Here is an 18,216-nt window from a genome sequence, read left to right as displayed (position 1 = left end):
ATACCCCAAGCGACTTACAGCTGTAATCGCAGCAAAAGGTGGCGCTACAAAGTATTAACTTAAGGGGGCTGAATAATTTTGCACGCCCAATTTTTCAGTTTTTGATTTGTTAAAAAAGTTTGAAATTCAATAAAGGTCGTTCCACTTCATGATTGTGTCCCACTTGTTGTTGATTCTTCACAAAAAAATACACTTTTATATCTTTATGTTTGAAGCCTGAAATGTGGCAAAAGGTCGCAAAGTTCAAGGGGGCCGAATACTTTCGCAAGAACGACACTGTAAGTATGTGTGTTTTATTAGGTCTACTAATAATGATTTATAATATTTAACATGGTAGAAATAGGGAACAGAGAGTCAGGGTGTATCATATAAAACTTTGTAGAGTGCCTAAAGGGAACATTTGGTATAACATCTTCAGCTCGTATGTACCCATTTGGTTTGCATTTCCAAGTTTTCATCCCTTCAAGTTAAAATGCCATAGAATATCATTATTTTTTATTCTGCACAATGGCAGCGTTCTCATAAAGTTCACTGTGGGGGAAAGATCAAAGCTGATGTCTCAAAGTGCTGTACAGAAACCCAGCCTAAAACCCCAAACAGCAAGCAATGCAGGTGTAGAAGCACAGCGGCTAGGAAAATTTTCCTAGAAAGGCCGGAACCTAGGAAGAAACCTAGAGAAGAACCAGTTGAAAACAGCAGGTCTGGGACAGGTAGCACGTCCGGTGAACAGGTCAGGGTTCCATAGCCGCAGGCAGAACAGTTGAAACTGGAGCAGCAGCACGGCCAGGTGGACTAAAGTCATCAGGCCAGGTAGTACTGAGGCATGGTCCTAGGGCTCAGGTCCTCTGAGAGAATTAGAGAGAGCATACTTACATTCACACAAGACACCGGATAAGACAGGAGAAGTACTCCAGATATAACAAACTGACCCTAGCCCCCAGACACAAACTACTGCAGCATAAATACTGGAGGCTGAGACAGGAGGGGTCAGGAGACAGTGGCCCCATCCGAGGACACCCCCAGACAGGGCCAAACAGGAAGGATATAACCCCACCCACTTTGCCAAAGCACAGCCCCCACACCATGAGAGGGATATCTTCAACCACCAACTTACCATCCTGAGACAAGGCCGAGTATAGCCCACAAAGACCTCCGCCACGGCACAACCCAAGGGGGGGCGCCAACCCAGACAGGAAGATCACATCAGCGACTCAACCCACTCAAGTGATGCACCTCTCCTAGAGACGGCATGGAAGAGCACCAGTAAGCCAGTGACTCAGCCCCTGTAATAGGGTTAGAAAAGTTGATACTGTAAGTTGATATGCTTCCGCGTGTTGCCATGATGACTGGTTTCACATTTGTCTCCAGCGATCATAAGGTCAAATGTATCTAAAACAATTGTTGTGAAACATTCTTTTTTTAAAGGCCATCCTCCTCCCCATGCTCTCTACCCAACTTCCCCTTCCCCTTAGTTTCACTGCTCAGTCTAACTAGTTTTCACTCATCCATCATAGCGCTGCCATTCTCAACCCAACAGCACGCTTGGAAACACTGCACCCTCCCACTCAGGTCAGAGTGTTATCATCGTTGTACGGTTTCTGAGGACATTAACACAACATTCAGCTATTCGTGTGTGTGTGTATCGAAATGTGAGTTCAGTATTCGGGGGGGTTTCATGGTTTGTGGTAATATGCAGTGGTGTAAAGTACTTATGTAGTAGTACTTTAAAGTAAGTACTACTTAAGTAGTTTTTTGGGGTATCTTTACTATTTATATTTTTGACAACTTTTACTCCACTACATTCCTAAAGAAAATAATGTACTTTTTACTCCTTAAATTTTCCCTGACACCCAAAAGTGGCGGCCTAGTGGTTAGAGTGTGGAGGCGGTATGTACCCTAGTGGTTAGAGCGTTGGACTAGTAACCGAAAGGTTGCTAGATCGAATCCCCGAGCTGACAAGGTAAAAATCTGTTGTTCTGCCCCTGAACAAGGCAGTTCCCCGGTAGGCCGTCATTGTAAATAAGAATTTGTTCTTAACTTACTTGCCTGGGAAAATTTGTCTAATTCACACACTTATCAAGAGAACATCCCTACTGCCTCTGATCTGGAGGACTCACTAAACACACATGCTTCGTTTGTAAATGATGTCTGAGTGTTGAACTGTGACCCTGGCTATCAGTAAATAAAAAATAATTGTGTCGTCTGGTCATAAGACATTTTAAATGATTTTTTCTTTTGACATTTAAAAATACTTACTTAGTATTTTACTGGGTGACTTGAGTAACTTTCTATTTTTACTTTTACTCAAAGTATGAAAATTGAAAAAACTTTTTAGCAATTAGCAATAATCACATACTGAACAAATAGTTAATAAAAGGAAATCAGTCATTTGGCCCTGATCTTGGGATTTTACATGACTGGGAATACAGATATGCATCTCTTGGTCACTGTGAATCAGAGAACCAGTCAGTATCTGGTGTGACCGCCATTTGCCTCATGCAGCACGACACATCTCCTTCGCATAGAGTTGATCAGGCTGTTGATTGTGGTCTGTGGAATGTTGTCCCACTCCTCTTCAATGGCTGTGTGAAGTTACTGGATATTACCGAGAACTGGAACACGCTGTCGTACACGTCGATCCAGAGCATCCCAAACATGCTCAATGGGTGACATGTCTGGTGAGTATGCAGGCAATGGAAGAACTGGGACATTTTCAGCTTCCAGGAATTGTGTACAGATCCTTGTGACATGGGGTCGTGCATTATCATGCTGAAACTGGAGGCGATGGTAGAGGATGAATGGTACGACAATGGGCCTCAGGATCTCATCACAGTATCTGTGTGCATTCAAATCACCATTACTAAAATGCAATTGTGTTCGTTGTACATAATTGCGTTGTACGTACACTAAAACGATGCTGGAGGCGGCTTATGGTAGAGAAATTAACATTAAATTATCTGGCAACAGCTCTGGTGGATATTCCTGCAATCAGCATGTCAATTTCACGCTCCCTCAACTCGAGTTCTAGAATTCATCACGCATGTGCAGAGTAATTTATAACCTTTGGGCAAATCAGATAAGATCTTCAGCCTGCGAATTCAGAATACAGCTTCACCAGGCCAGAGAGAGAGGCTGCCATAAATCTTGTCCCATTTGTCAATCTCAATAATTGAGTTTCTCTCTCTCCAGCATGAGGTTAATGTTTATATTGCTGCTGTGTTTATAGCCCTTTATATCAATCAAATGTATTTATAAAGCCCTTTTTACATCAGCCGATGTCACAAAGTGCTGTACAGAAACCCAGTCTAAAACCCCAAACAGCAAACAATGCAGGTGTAGAAGCACGGTGTCTAGGAAAAACTCCCTAGAAAGGCCAAAACCTAGAGAGGAACCAGGCTATGAGGGGTGGCCAGTCCTCTTCTGGCTGTGCCAGGTGGAGATTATAATAGAACATGGCCAAGATGTTCAAATGTTCATAAATGACCAGCATGGTCAAATAATAATAATCCCAGTTGTCGAGGGTGCAACAAGTCAGCACCTCAGGAGTAAATGTCAGTTGGCTTTTCATAGCCGATCATCAGGTCCTCAGGGAGGGAGAGGGAGATAATTATGGGGAGCATACTTAAATTCACACAGGACAAGTGTGCAAGAAGTGAAAAAAGTATTGTTGTCTATCAAAAATGACAAGCCACCTGTGTCTGACAACTTGTATGGAAAATTACTGAGGATAATAGAGGATGATATTGCCACTCCCATTTGCCACATCTTCAATTTAAGCCTACTAGAGAGTGTGCCCTCAGGCCTGGGGAAGCTAAAGTCATTCCACTACTCAAGAATAGAGAAGCCCCCTTTACTGGCTTAAATGGCCAACCAATCAGCCCTTAGTAATATTCTGGAAGAAATTGTGTTTGACCAGATACAAGGCTATTTCACAGTAAACAAATTGACAACAGACTTTCAGCGCGCTTATAATGAAGGACATTCAACAAGAACAGCACTTACACAAATGATTGATGATTGACTGAGAGAAATTGATGATACAATTATTGTGGTTGGCTGTCTTGTTAGACTTCAGTGCAGCTTTTGACATTGTTGATCATAGTCTGCTGCTGGAAAAACGTATGTGTTATGGCTTTTCACCCCCTGCTATAACGTGGATAAACAGTTACTTGTTTAACAGAACACAGAGGGTGTTCTTTAATGGAAGCCTCTCAAATATAATCCAGTTAGAATCAGGAATTCCCCAGGGCAGCTGTTTAGGCTCCTTGCTTTTTTCAAAGCCAGCATGTCTATGTATGCGGATGACTCAACACTATACATGTCAGCTACTTCAACGATTGAAATGACTGCAACACTCAACAAAGAGCTGTAGTTAGTTTCAGAATGGATGGCAAGGAATAAGTTAGTCCTAAATATTTATAAAAACTAAAAGCATTGTATTTTGGACAAATCATTCACTAAACCCAAAACCCCAACTAAATATTGTAATATATAATGTGGAAATGGAGCAAGTTAAGGTGACTAAACTGCTTGGAGTAACCCTGGATTATGAACTGTCATGGTCAAAACATATTGATACAACAGTAGCTAAGATGGGGAGAAGTCTGTCCATGATAAAGCACTGCTCTGCCTTCTTAACAACACTATCAACAAGGCAGGTCCTAGTTTCTACCTTCTTAACAACACTATCAACAAGGCAGGTCCTACAGGCCCTAGTCTCTACCTTCTTAACAGCACTATCAACAAGGCAGGTCCTACAGACCCTAGTTTCTACCTTCTTAACAACACTATTAACAAGGCAGGTCCTACAGGTCCTAGTTTCTACCTTCTTAACAAGGCAGGTCCTACAGGCCCTAGTTTCTACCTTCTTAACAAGGCAGGTCCTAAAGGCTATAGTTTCTACCTTCTTAACAACACTATCAACAAGGCAGGTCCTACAGGCCCTAGTTTCTACCTTCTTAACAAGGCAGGTCCTACAGGCCCTAGTTTCTATATTCTCAACAAGGCAGGTCCTACAGGTCCTAGTTTCTACCTTCTTCACAACACTATCAACAAGGCAGGTCCTAGTTTCTACCTTCTTAACAACACTATCAACAAGGCAGGTCCTACAGGCCCTAGTCTCTACCTTCTTAACAGCACTATCAACAAGGCAGGTCCTACAGACCCTAGTTTCTACCTTCTTAACAACACTATTAACAAGGCAGGTCCTACAGGTCCTAGTTTCTACCTTCTTAACAAGGCAGGTCCTACAGGCCCTAGTTTCTACCTTCTTAACAAGGCAGGTCCTAAAGGCTCTAGTTTCTACCTTCTTAACAACACTATCAACAAGGCAGGTCCTACAGGCCCTAGTTTCTACCTTCTTAACAAGGCAGGTCCTACAGGCCCTAGTTTCTATATTCTCAACAAGGCAGGTCCTACAGGTCCTAGTTTCTACCTTCTTCACAACACTATCAACAAGGCATCTCCTAGTTTCTACCTTCTTAACAACACTATCAACAAGGCAGGTCCTACAGGCCCTAGTCTCTACCTTCTTAACAGCACTATCAACAAGGCAGGTCCTACATACCCTAGTTTCTACCTTCTTAACAACACTATTAACAAGGCAGGTCCTACAGGTCCTAGTTTCTACCTTCTTAACAAGGCAGGTCCTACAGGCCCTAGTTTCTACCTTCTTAACAAGGCAGGTCCTAAAGGCTCTAGTTTCTACCTTCTTAACAACACTATCAACAAGGCAGGTCCTACAGGCCCTAGTTTCTACCTTCTTAACAAGGCAGGTCCTACAGGCCCTAGTTTCTATATTCTCAACAAGGCAGGTCCTACAGGTCCTAGTTTCTACCTTCTTCACAACACTATCAACAAGGCAGGTCCTAGTTTCTACCTTCTTAACAACACTATCAACAAGGCAGGTCCTACAGACCCTAGTTTCTACCTTCTTAACAAGGTAGGTCCTACAGGCCCTAGTTTCTACCTTCTTCACAACACTATCAACAAGGCAGGTCCTAGTTTCTACCTTCTTAACAACACTATTAACAAGGCAGGTCCTACAGGTCTTAGTTTCTACCTTCTTAACAAGGTAGGTCCTACAGGCCCTAGTTTCTACCTTCTTAACAAGGTAGGTCCTACAGGCCCTAGTTTCTACCTTCTTAACAAGGCAGGTCCTACAGGCCCTAGTTTCTACCTTCTTAACAAGGCAGGTCCTAAAGGCTCTAGTTTCTACCTTCTTAACAACACTATCAACAAGGCAGGTCCTACAGGCCCTGGTTTCTACCTTCTTAACAAGGCAGGTCCTACAGGCCCTTCTATCTTCTCAACAAGGCAGGTCCTACAGGTCCTAGTTTCTACCTTCTTAACAGCACTATCAACAAGGCAGGTCCAACAGGCCCTAGTTTCTACCTTCTTAACAACACTATCAACAAGGCAGGTCCTACAGGCCCTAGTTTCTACCTTCTAGACAGCACTATCAACAAGGCAGGTCCTACAGGTCCTAGTTTCTACCTTCTTAACAATGCAGGTCCTACAGGCCATAGTTTCTACCTTCTTAACAAGGCAGGTCCTACAGGCTCTAGTTTCTACCTTCTTAACAACACAATCAACAAGGCAGGTCCTACAGGCTCTAGTTTCTACCTTCTTAACAACACTATCAACAAGGCAGGTCCTACAGGCCCTAGTTTCTACCTTCTTAACAAGGCAGGTCCTACGGGCCCTAGTTTCTATCTTCTTAACAAGGCAGGTCCTACAGTCCCTAGTTTCTACCTTCTTAACAACACTACCAACAAGGCAGGTCCTACAGGCCCTAGTTTCTACCTTCTTAATAACACTAACAACAAGGCAGGTCCTACAGGCCCTAGTTTCTAACTTCTTAACAGCACTATCAACAAGGCAGGTCCTATAGGCCCTAGTTTCTACCTTCTTAACAACACTATCAACAAGGCAGGTCCTACAGGCTCTAGTTTCTACCTTCTTAACAACACTATCAACAAGGCAGGTCCTACAGTCCCTAATTTCTACCTTCTTAACAGCACTATCAACAAGGCAGGTCCTACAGGCCATAGTTTCTACCTTCTTAACAAGGCAGGTCCAACAGTCCCTAGTTTCTACCTTCTTAACAACACTATCAACAAGGCAGGTCCTACAGGCCCTAGTTTCTACCTTCTTAACAGCACTATCAACAAGGCAGGTCCTACAGTCCCTAGTTTCTACCTTCTTAACAAGGCAGGTCCAACAGGCCCTAGTTTCTACCTTCTTAACAACACTATCAACAAGGCAGGTCCTACAGGCCCTAGTTTCTACCTTCTTAACAGCACTATCAACAAGGCAGGTCCTACAGGCCCTAGTTTCTACCTTCTTAACAACACTATCAACAAGGCAGGTCCTACAGGCCCTAGTTTCTACCTTCTTAACAACACTATCAACAAGGCAGGTCCTACAGGCCCTAGTTTCTACCTTCTTAACAGCACTATCAACAAGGCAGGTCCTACAGGCCCTAGTTTCTACCTTGTAACATCACTATCAACAAGGCAGGTCCTACAGGCCCTAGTTTCTACCTTCTTAACAGCACTATCAACAAGGCAGGTCCTACAGGTCCTAGTTTCTACCTTCTTAACAACACTATCAACAAGGCAGGTCCTACAGGCCCTAGTTTCTACCTTCTTAACAACACTATCAACAAGGCAGGTCCTACAGGCCCTAGTTTCTACCTTCGTAACATCACTATCAACAAGGCAGGTCCTACAGGCCCTAGTTTCTACCTTCTTAACAACACTATCAACAAGGCAGGTCCTACAGGCCCTTGTTTTGTCATACCTGGACTACTGTTCAGTCATGTGGTCAGGTGCCACAAATAGGGAAGATTACAATTGGCTCAGAACAGGGCAGCACGGCTGGCCCTTAGATGTACACAGAGAGCTAATATTAATAATTTACATGTACATCTCTCCTGGCTCAAAGTGGAGGAGAGATTGGCTTCATAACTACTTGTATTTATGAGAGGTGTTGACATGTTGAATGCACTGAGCTGTCTGTCTAAACTACTGGCACACAGCTCAGACACCCATGCATACCCCACAAGACATGCCCCCAGAGGTCTCTTCACAGTCCCCAATTCCAGAACAGACTAATGGAGGTGCACAGTACTACATAGAGCCATGACTACATGTAACTCTATTCCACAGTACTACATAGAGCCATGACAACATGGAACTCTATTCCACAGTACTACATAGAGCCATGACAACATGGAACTCTATTCCACAGTACTACATAGAGCCATGACTACATGGAACTCTATTCCACAGTACTACATAGAGCCATGACTACATAGAACTCTATTCCACAGTACTACATAGAGCCATGATTACATGGAACTCTATTCCACAGTACTACATAGAGCCATGACTACATGGAACTCTATTCCACAGTACTACATAGAGCCATGACTACATGGAACTCTATTCCACAGTACTACATAGAGCCATGACCACATGGAACTCTATTCCACATCAGGTAACTGATGCAGCAGTAAAATTAGATTTAAAAAACAGATAAAATACACCTAATGGAGCAGCGGGGACTGTGAAGAGACACAAACATAGACACAGACACATGCAAACACACACACGATAACATACGTACTATACACACACGTGCACATGAATTTAGTACTGTAGATATGTGGTAGTGGTGGATTAGGGGCCTGAGGGCACACAGTGTGGTGTAAAATCAGTGAATGTATTGGAATGTTTTTTAAATGTATAAACTGCCTTAATTTTGCTGGATCCCAAGAAGAGTAGCTGTTGCCTTGGCAGGAACTAATGGGGATCCATAATAAACCCCAGGAAGAGTAGGTGCTGCCTTGACAGGAACTAATGGGGATCCATAATAAACCCCAGGAAGAGTAGCTGCTGCCTTGGCAGGAACTAATGGGGATCCATAATAAACCCCAGGAAGAGTAGGTGCTGCCTTGACAGGAACTAATGGGGATCCATAATAAACCCCAGGAAGAGTAGCTGCTGCCTTGGCAGGAACTAATGAGGATCCATAATAAACCCCAGGAAGATTAGCTGCTGCCTTGGCAGGAACTAATGGGGATCCATAATAAACCCCAGGAAGAGTAGGTGCTGCCTTGACAGGAACTAATGGGGATCCATAATAAACCCCAGTAAGAGTAGGTGCTGCCTTGACAGGAACTAATGGGGATCCATAATAAACCCCAGGAAGAGTAGCTGCTGCCTTGGCAGGAACTAATGGGGATCCATAATAAACCCCAGGAAGATTAGCTGCTGCCTTGGCAGGAACTAATGGGGATCCATAATAAACCCCAGGAAGAGTAGCTGCTGCCTTGGCAAGAACTAATGGGGATCCATAATAAACCCCAGGAAGAGTAGGTGCTGCCTTGGCAGGAACTAATGGGGATCCATAATAAACACCAGGAAGAGTAGCTGCTGCCTTGGCAGGAACTAATGGCGATCCATAATAAACCCCAGGAAGAGTAGCTGCTGCCTTGGCAGGAACTAATGGGGATCCATAATAAACCCCAGGAAGAGTAGCTGCTGCCATGGCAGGAACTAATGGGGATCCATAATAAACCCCAGGAAGAGTAGCTGCTGCCTTGGCAGGAACTAATGGGGATCCATAATAAACCCCAGGAAGAGTAGCTGCTGCCTTGACAGGAACTAATGGGGATCCATAATAAACCCCAGGAAGAGTAGCTGCTGCCTTGGCAACAGGAACTAATGGGGATCCATAATAAATAACCCGTTTATAATAGAATGACTTGTTTACTGTTCTAATAATGTTGGTAACCAGTTTATAATGTTGGTAACTAGTTTATAATGTTGGTAACCAGTTTATAATGTTGGTAACCAGTTTATAATATAATGACTTGTTTACTGTTCTAATAATGTTGGTAACCAGTTTATAATGTTGGTAACCAGTTTATAATGTTGGTAACCAGTTTATAATGTTGGTAACCAGTTTATAATGTTGGGAACCATTTTATAATATAATGATTTGTTTACTGTTCTAATAATGTTGGTAACCAGTTTATAATGTTGGTAACCAGTTTATAATGTTGGTAACCAGTTTATAATTGAATGACTTGTTTACTGTTCTAATAATGTTGGTAACCAGTTTATAATGTTGGGAACCAGTTTATAATGTAATTACTTGTTTACTGTTCTAGTAATGTTGGTAACCAGTTTATAATGTTGGTAACCAGTTTGTAATGTTGGTAACCAGTTTATAATTGAATGACTTGTTTACTGTTCTAATAATGTTGGTAACCAGTTTATAATGTTGGTAACCAGTTTATAATGTTGGTAACCCGTTTATAATGTTGGTAACCAGTTTATAATATAATGACTTGTTTACTGTTCTAATAATGTAAGGGAATACCCCCCCTGAAAGGACAAAAATGAATGGCAAAACATTGGCATTGGACAAACCATATACACAGTGTCCAATACCACCCACTTTGATTCATGCAAAGTTGATTGCAAATGCCATATGGCAAGTGCCAGTTGTAACACTTCAAAAATCCAACAGGTGGCGAATGCGCTCCACCGGGGTTTTTCATATTGGAAATGCAACCCAAGTCAACATCCAAAAGCAACATTTTGAAAAAATGATTTTTTGGTCAAAAACTTATCACCCCTTAAAAAAGTGCTTTCTGGACCGTTTTTCGAAATTCTTTAGATTTTTTTGTCAATTACACATGTGTAAGAACTGTATGAATATACTTTTGTCCAATTTTTTTGCATATGTTTTGTCCATTTGCAATATGATTTCATAGGAAGTCAAAAGTCAAAAATGTCAACATTTTGTAAAAAACTTCACACACCCTTAAAAAAGTTCTTTCTGGACCGTTTTTCGAAATTCTTTCGATTTTTGTGTCAATTACACATGTACAAGAACTGTATCAACAATTTTATTATCATCATTTTTTTTTATTTTACTTGTGCATAAGGCATATGTTTTCTCCATTTGGAATATGATTTCATAGGAAGTCAAAAGTCAAAGTCAAAAGTCACTTTTTTGGGGGCCAAATGCCAAAATTGACTGGCCTGATGAACTCGGGATGGCCGGGCAGTGATAGTTGTTCCTTTCCATCACTCGTTGTGTTGATTTCATCATGTCCATTTGGTGATGTTTTTTTCACTATTGAATCATATTGCAAATGCACGTGCATTTGCAATATGTTTCAATGGGCATTTACCACCACGAATTTGGCATGCTCAAAAATCATGCAGAATTGCAAAATTGACTGACCTGATGAACACAGGATGGCCTGGCAGTGATAGTTGTTCCTTTCCATCACTCATTGTGTTGATTTCATCATGTCCATTTGGTGATGTTTTTTCACTATTGAATCATATTGCAAGTGCACGTGCATTTGCAATATGTTTCAATGGGCATGTACCATCACGAATTTGGCATGCTCAAAAGTCAAACTATACTTTGCTCAAACTATACTTTTGTCAACTTGTATTATCATAATTATTTTTTTTTTACTTGTGCATAAGGCATATGTTTTGTCCATTTGCAATATGATTTCATAGGAAGTCAAAAGTCAAAGTCAAAAGTCACTTTTTCTTTGGCCAAATGCCAAAAGAAATTTGACATGCTCAAAAATACTGCAGAATTGCAAAATTGACTGACCTGATGAACACAGGATGGCCGGGCAGTGATAGTGGGTCTTCTCCATCGCTCGTTGTGTTGATTTCAGAATGTCACTTTGGTGATGGTACCTCACTGTTTAAACATATTGCAAATGGACAAGAGTCACCAGCAAGTCACCGTCCATCAGTCAATTAGATATCATTCTGACACCAAACTGATACAAACTGACACCAAACCCACTTTTTCCAACTCGTTTAGTAGCCAACTATCACATACTTCAGAGCTGGCCCAAAATTCATAACGCCTTCGGTTCAAACCATAAAAAACCCATAAAACACGTAGTTACATTCTAGCTGCGGGTCAATTTCTTATGTTATGTGTAGGCCTAGCTGAGGCGACCCCGAATCCCAAGTTTCGTCTCGATAGGTCATTTGGTGTCCGAGAAAAACCCTAATTGGTGCTGAAAATCCACTATTTTCCATGACTTGCTACGGGGTCCTTGAATGAGCTATCGGACAGAAACGTTGGGGTCTGTCTATATGGGCCGAGACGTTCGCAATGCACCTAGTCTTGCAACTCTGGGACATTTCTAAATGTCGTCATTTTCGTGATGCAAAAATTAATTGAAGGTATTGCAAATGTACGAGGCTGTTTCTCGGTCCGAGAACCTTCTAGAGCCACCTAACTCACCACGCATCGACCTGAGGTCTAGAACAGGTTTCTAAAGTTTCGTAACTCTAGGTCTGACGGTTCTTTAAAAGTTCCAACAAGGTAAACTAATGCAGGCAGTGTATGTCTCTACGCACCCCAATGGGTCCCTCCTTCCAAGCTGTGTGTTAGTGTAATTTAGTTTTCCTTTGAAATTTTATGGGAAAAATGACTGATTTACAGTTCATGGGGGTTACCTAATCACACATATGAAGTTTTGGACAGATCTGACTTTTTTAACCCCTCGAAACAGCCCCTGAGACACCAATTATGGCACTTCCGGTTGGCACAGGAAGCTATAAGTCAACACATATCCTCATTGGGGTATTATTTTACAGAATCCTGAGTTTTAAGGCTTTACGTTAAGAATTGACTGATTTACACAGGGTTGAATGCACTATGTCTATCAAACTGCAGGCAGGGTATGAATATACACTTTTAGGGTGATTTTAACCACTTCCGGTTGGCCCAGGAAGCTTAGAATCAACACAGGTAGACCTCATAGTGGCCTGATGTACTGTTACCGAAGACAGGTTCATACGGCATTCATAACCCATATAGGCTTCAGGTTGAATTTAGGGGTGCAGGCAATGTATTCCTATGGGGAGAGAAGTCAATGCAAACTGTTTGATGTAAAGACCTTCTTTTAACTGTTAAGGGTTAATGCCACACGGTCAAGGTTAGGCTTGCACGGATCGGAAGGACCTTAGGAACGTACCTGAGGTCGAATTGTGCTTCTCACCCTAACGGTTCTCTCACTGTCACCCAAAAGCAAATTACATTGTGGGGCAGGCTTCATTTTGGGCCTACTTTTCTAATGGTGGCTGCGCTTAGACCGAGCGAGCTACGGTCAAGCGGGATATCTCGTTGAACTCGACACGGCCTAGGGATTATGGTAATGCCATTGCCTGCTCTCTGTGTCTTTAAGCACCGCACTTTGTCACTCCATCCTTGCTGTGTGTGTGTGAGAGCTTTTCTTTGACATCTGTTGGGAGAAATGACTGACTTACAGTTCATGGGGGTTGCCTAATCACACATATGAAGTTTTGAAAAGATCTGACCTTTTTAACCCTTGGAAACAGCCACTATGACACCATTTAAGGCACTACCGGTTGGCACAGGAAGCTATAAATAAACTCATATCCTGATTGGGGTATGCCTTTACAGAATCCTGAGTTGTAAGTCTTTACGTTAAGAACTGAGTTATTTACAGAGGGTTTAGTGAGTGTGTGTTATTTCAGAAAATCATAGAAAATCACAGAAATCTCGCAGAGCTCTGCAGCACACTTTAAAAAGATTTGTATGAACACCCTGCAACTGGATCTGTAACTGTTGAAAAAAAAAAGCCTATTTGTGAACATCACCAATTTGTCATTGTACGATTTCTCTTAAATGACGATAGATAAATGGCTTTTTTTATTGACACCGGAGGCTCCTTGACTTTGACGTGAAGTTGGAAAATAATTTCTCTATTTTCATTTTGGACCTTTAATCCCAGAAAAATGGCCATAACTCAAAAACCGTTGAGGCCTAGACGCCATCTTGTTCGGGGCCAACTGCCCATTATGCCAAACCTACGCTCACCAAGTTTCGGCTTCAAAATATTTTCCGTTTTGGAGATAAGGCCCCGTCGTGATTCGTGATGTTTTGTACAATTGCAATATGATTGCTTATGCCCTCTTGTGGGAATTTCCGGGACAGCGGAAAAACCAGTTTATAATGTTGGGAACCAGTTTATAATGTTGGTAACCGGTTTATAATGTTGGGAACCCATTTATAATGTTGGTAACCGGTTTATGTTGGTAACCCGTTTATAATGTTGGGAACCAGTTTATCATAGCAATAAGGATCCTCAGTGGTGTATGGTCATAGCTCTCCTTGCTGGGCCGTTGGGGAACTTGAAACACTGTAGTTTAATCCACAAACGGTCCATTATGAATCGCAATCTGTGTCAAGTGGACGTCGTTTGAAGGCTTCATCTAACATGACTAAGTTATATATATATATATAAAGTATTTTACAAGGAAATTCAGAGAAACAGACGGTGCAATTTTGGTACACAGAGGTACACACAGAAAGGAGTCACGAGTTCATTCAGGTGTTCCACGTCAAATTTAGTTCACAATAGACAAACAGGCTCATTGTGTTCAGATCAACCCAGGCTATAATCCTAACACGGTTTATTACAATAGGATTTGGAACTGTGAATTGCACATTTGGACTCGGGTGTTTGGCTTGTATGACATCAAAGCGGTATTTATTATAATTCTCAACGTCTCATCTTTCAAAATACATGAAGTCATCTTAATTTACAGCATTTCCCTCACTCAGACAACAAAACATTTGCAAAATGTTGACCAATCAGCAGGAGGGATGAGGGCAACTTCTTGTCGCTTGCAGTACTCAAGTTCAGAAAAGTTGTCAGTCAAAACCCATGCAGACAGTGAAGCACAGAGCCTGAGCTCTGACATGTATAGCATGTTTGATCTGAGTTTAATAGTCACATGTACAGGGTTGCAGGTGGAATTACAGGGTTGAGTGAAATTCTTGAGCTATGCAGCGTGGTACTATCCATTGGGGTGGGGGAAGGGTAATATGTCTGAGGGGGGTGAAGGCAGGTAGTCACACACACACACAAAGTATTTAGTCAGCCACCAATTGTGCAAGTTGTCCCACTTAAAAAGATGAGAGAGGCCTGTAATTTTCATAGGTACACTTCAACTGTGACAAAATGAGAAAGAAAATCCAGAAAATCACATTGTATGATTTTTTTATGAATTTATTTGCAAATTATGGTGGAAAATAAGTATTTGGTCAATAACAAAAGTTTATCTCAATATGTTACGGTTTTCTTCGGTAGAAGGAGAGTCGGACCAAAATGCTGCGTGGCTATTGAGACCCAGCCACGTTTCATCTTCAATGCCCTTGCTGATGGAAGGATGTTTTCACTCAAAATCTCACGAGACATGGCCCCATTCATTCTTTCCATTACACGGATCAGTCGTCCTGGTCCCTTTGCAGAAAAACAGCCCCAAAGCATGATGTTTCCACCCCCATGCTTCACAGTAGGTATGGTGTTCTTTGGATGCAACTCAGCATTCTTTGTCCTCCAAACACGACGAGTTGAGTTTTACCAAAAAGTTATATTTTGGTTTCATCTGACCATATGACATTCTCCCAATCTTCTTCTGGATTATCCAAATGCTCTCTAGCAAACTTCAGACGGGCCTGGACATGTACTGTCTTAAGCAGGGGGACATGCCTGGCACTGCAGGATTTGAGTCCCTGGCGGCGTAGTGTGTTACTGATGGTTGGCGTTGTTACTTTGGTCCCAGCTCTCTGCAGGTCATTCACTAGGTCCCCCCGTGTGGTTCTGGGATTTTTGCTCACCGTTCTTGTGATCATTTTGACCCCACGGGGTGAGATATTGCGTGGAGCCCCAGATCGAGGGAGATTATCAGTGGTCTTGTATGTCTTCCATTTCCAAATAATTGCTCCCATAGTTGATTTATTCAAACCAAGCTGCTTACCTATTGCAGATTCAGTCTTCACAGCCTGGTGCAGGTCTACAATTTTGTTTCTGGTGTCCTTTGACAGTTCTTTGATCTTGGCCATAGTGGAGTTTGGAGTGTGACTGTTTGAGGTTGTGTACAGGTGTCTTTTATACTGATAACAAGTTCAAACAGGTGCCATTAATACAGGTAACGATTGGAGGACAGAGGAGCCTCTTAAAGAAGAAGTTACAGGTCTGTGAGAACCAGAATTCTTGCTTGTTTGTAGGTGACCAAATACTTATTTTCCACCATAATTTGCAAATAAATTCATTAAAAATCCTACGTGATTTTCTGGATATTTTTTCTCTGTCATAGTTGAAGTATACCTATGATGAAAATTACAGGCCTCTCATCTTTTTAAGTGGGAGAACTTGCACAATTGGTGGCCGACCTGATGGTCTGGGGGTAGAAGCTAGTAGTATCTATTCAGCAACCTGGTGGTCTGGGGGTAGAAGCTAGTAGTATCTATTCAGCAACCTGATGGTCTGGGGGTAGAAGCTAGTAGTATCTATTCAGCAACCTGATGGTCTGGGGGTAGAAGCTAGTAGTATCTATTCAGCAACCTGATGGTCTGGGGGTAGAAGCTAGTAGTGTCTATTCAGCAACCTGATGGTCTGGGGGTAGAAGCTAGTAGTATCTATTCAGCAACCTGGTGGTCTGGGGGTAGAAGCTAGTAGTATCTATTCAGCAACCTGATGGTCTGGGGGTAGAAGCTAGTAGTATCTATTCAGCAACCTGATGGTCTGGGGGTAGAAGCTAGTAGTATCTATTCAGCAACCTGATGGTCTGGGGGTAGAAGCTAGTAGTGTCTATTCAGCAACCTGATGGTCTGGGGGTAGAAGCTAGTAGTATCTATTCAGCAACCTGGTGGTCTGGGGGTAGAAGCTAGTAGTATCTATTCAGCAACCTGGTGGTCTGGGGGTAGAAGCTAGTAGTGTCTATTCAGCAACCTGGTGGTCTGGGGGTAGAAGCTAGTAGTGTCTATTCAGCAACCTGATGGTCTGGGGGTAGAAGCTATTGACCAGTCTGTTAGTTTTAGCCATGATGTTCCTGTACTGCTGGCGTCAGAGTGATGGAAGCGGCGTTAGCTCAGGTGGCTGAGGTCCTTGATGATCTTCTTGGCCCTTCCTGCGGCAACTGGTGTTGTAGGTGTCTGGCAGTGTGACCCCAATGGTGTCCTGGAAGTCAGGCAGTGTGACCCCAATGGCGTCCTGGAAGTCAGGCAGCGTGACCCCAATGGCGTCCTGGAAGTCAGGCAGTGTGACCCCAATGGGGTCCTGGAAGTCAGGCAGCGTGACCCCAATGGGGTCCTGGAAGTCAGGCAGCGTGACCCCAATGGGGTCCTGGAAGTCAGGCAGCGTGACCCCAATGGGGTCCTGGAAGTCAGGCAGCGTGACCCCAATGGGGTCCTGGAAGTCAGGCAGCGTGACCCCAATGGGGTCCTGGAAGTCAGGCAGCGTGACCCCAATGGGGTCCTGGAAGTCAGGCAGCGTGACCCCAATGGGGTCCTGGAAGTCAGGCAGCGTGACCCCAATGGCGTCCTGGAAGTCAGGCAGTGTGACCCCAATGGCGTCCTGGAAGTCAGGCAGTGTGACCCCGATGGTGTCCTGGAAGTCAGGCAGCGTGACCCCAATGGCGTCCTGGAAGTCAGGCAGCGTGACCCCAATGGCGTCCTGGAAGTCAGGCAGTGTGACCCCAATGGCGTCCTGGAAGTCAGGCAGTGTGACCCCGATGGTGTCCTGGAAGTCAGGCAGTGTGACCCCAATGGTGTCCTGGAAGTCAGGCAGTGTGACCCCAATGGTGTGCTGGTGGGGTTGTGGTAGCCTGACAATACGGACTACCCCCATCATCTGAGAGACTCTCGGCATGGGGTTTACTCTGTTGGCTGGTGGAGAGAAGAGGCTAATACACACGGTGAAACCCAAGGGCCGCTGGTTCGAATCCCCGAGCCGACTAGGTGAAAAATCAGTCCATCAGCCCTTAAGCAAGGCAAAGAAGCCAAATGGCACCCTATTCCCTATATTGTACACTACTAGGCCCCATACAACTCTGGTAAAAATATATAGGAAATAGGGTACTATTTGGATCCAGCCCCAAAATCACCAGTCACCAGTCACCAATCACCAGTCACCAGTCACCAGTCACCAATCACCAGTCACCAGTCACCAGTCACCAATCACCAGTCACCAGTCACCAATCACCAGTCACCAATCACCAGTCACCAATCACCAGTCACCAGTCCCCAGTCACCAATCCCCAGTCACCAGTCACCAGTCACCAATCCCCAGTCACCAGTCACCAATCACCAGTCACCAGTCACCAGTCACCAGTCACCAAT

General features: G+C 43.3%; 1 protein-coding gene across 2 annotated transcripts; it reads right to left on the bottom strand.

Annotated features, from left to right (window-relative positions):
* Window positions 1–16,208: 16,208 nt before the first annotated feature.
* LOC118939494 lies at window positions 16,209–18,075 on the bottom strand. Of its 2 annotated transcripts, none has more exons than XM_036945923.1 (2): window positions 16,485–18,075; window positions 16,209–16,269 (listed from the first exon to the last, which is right to left on the bottom strand). In XM_036945923.1, the coding sequence occupies exon 1, from the start codon at window positions 17,744–17,746 to the stop codon at window positions 16,943–16,945; it is 804 nt and encodes a 267-aa protein (XP_036801818.1). In that variant the 5' UTR covers window positions 17,747–18,075; the 3' UTR covers window positions 16,209–16,269; window positions 16,485–16,942. The 2 variants fall into 2 exon arrangements, with proteins under 2 accessions (XP_036801818.1, XP_036801819.1); XM_036945924.1 differs by having other exon boundaries at window positions 16,265–16,785; window positions 16,872–18,075.
* Window positions 18,076–18,216: the final 141 nt, after the last annotated feature.

Source organism: Oncorhynchus mykiss, chromosome 16 (genome assembly GCF_013265735.2).
Source record: "Oncorhynchus mykiss isolate Arlee chromosome 16, USDA_OmykA_1.1, whole genome shotgun sequence".
NCBI classification, from domain to species: Eukaryota; Metazoa; Chordata; class Actinopteri; order Salmoniformes; family Salmonidae; genus Oncorhynchus; species Oncorhynchus mykiss.
This window is presented reverse-complemented; position numbering and strand designations above follow the sequence as displayed.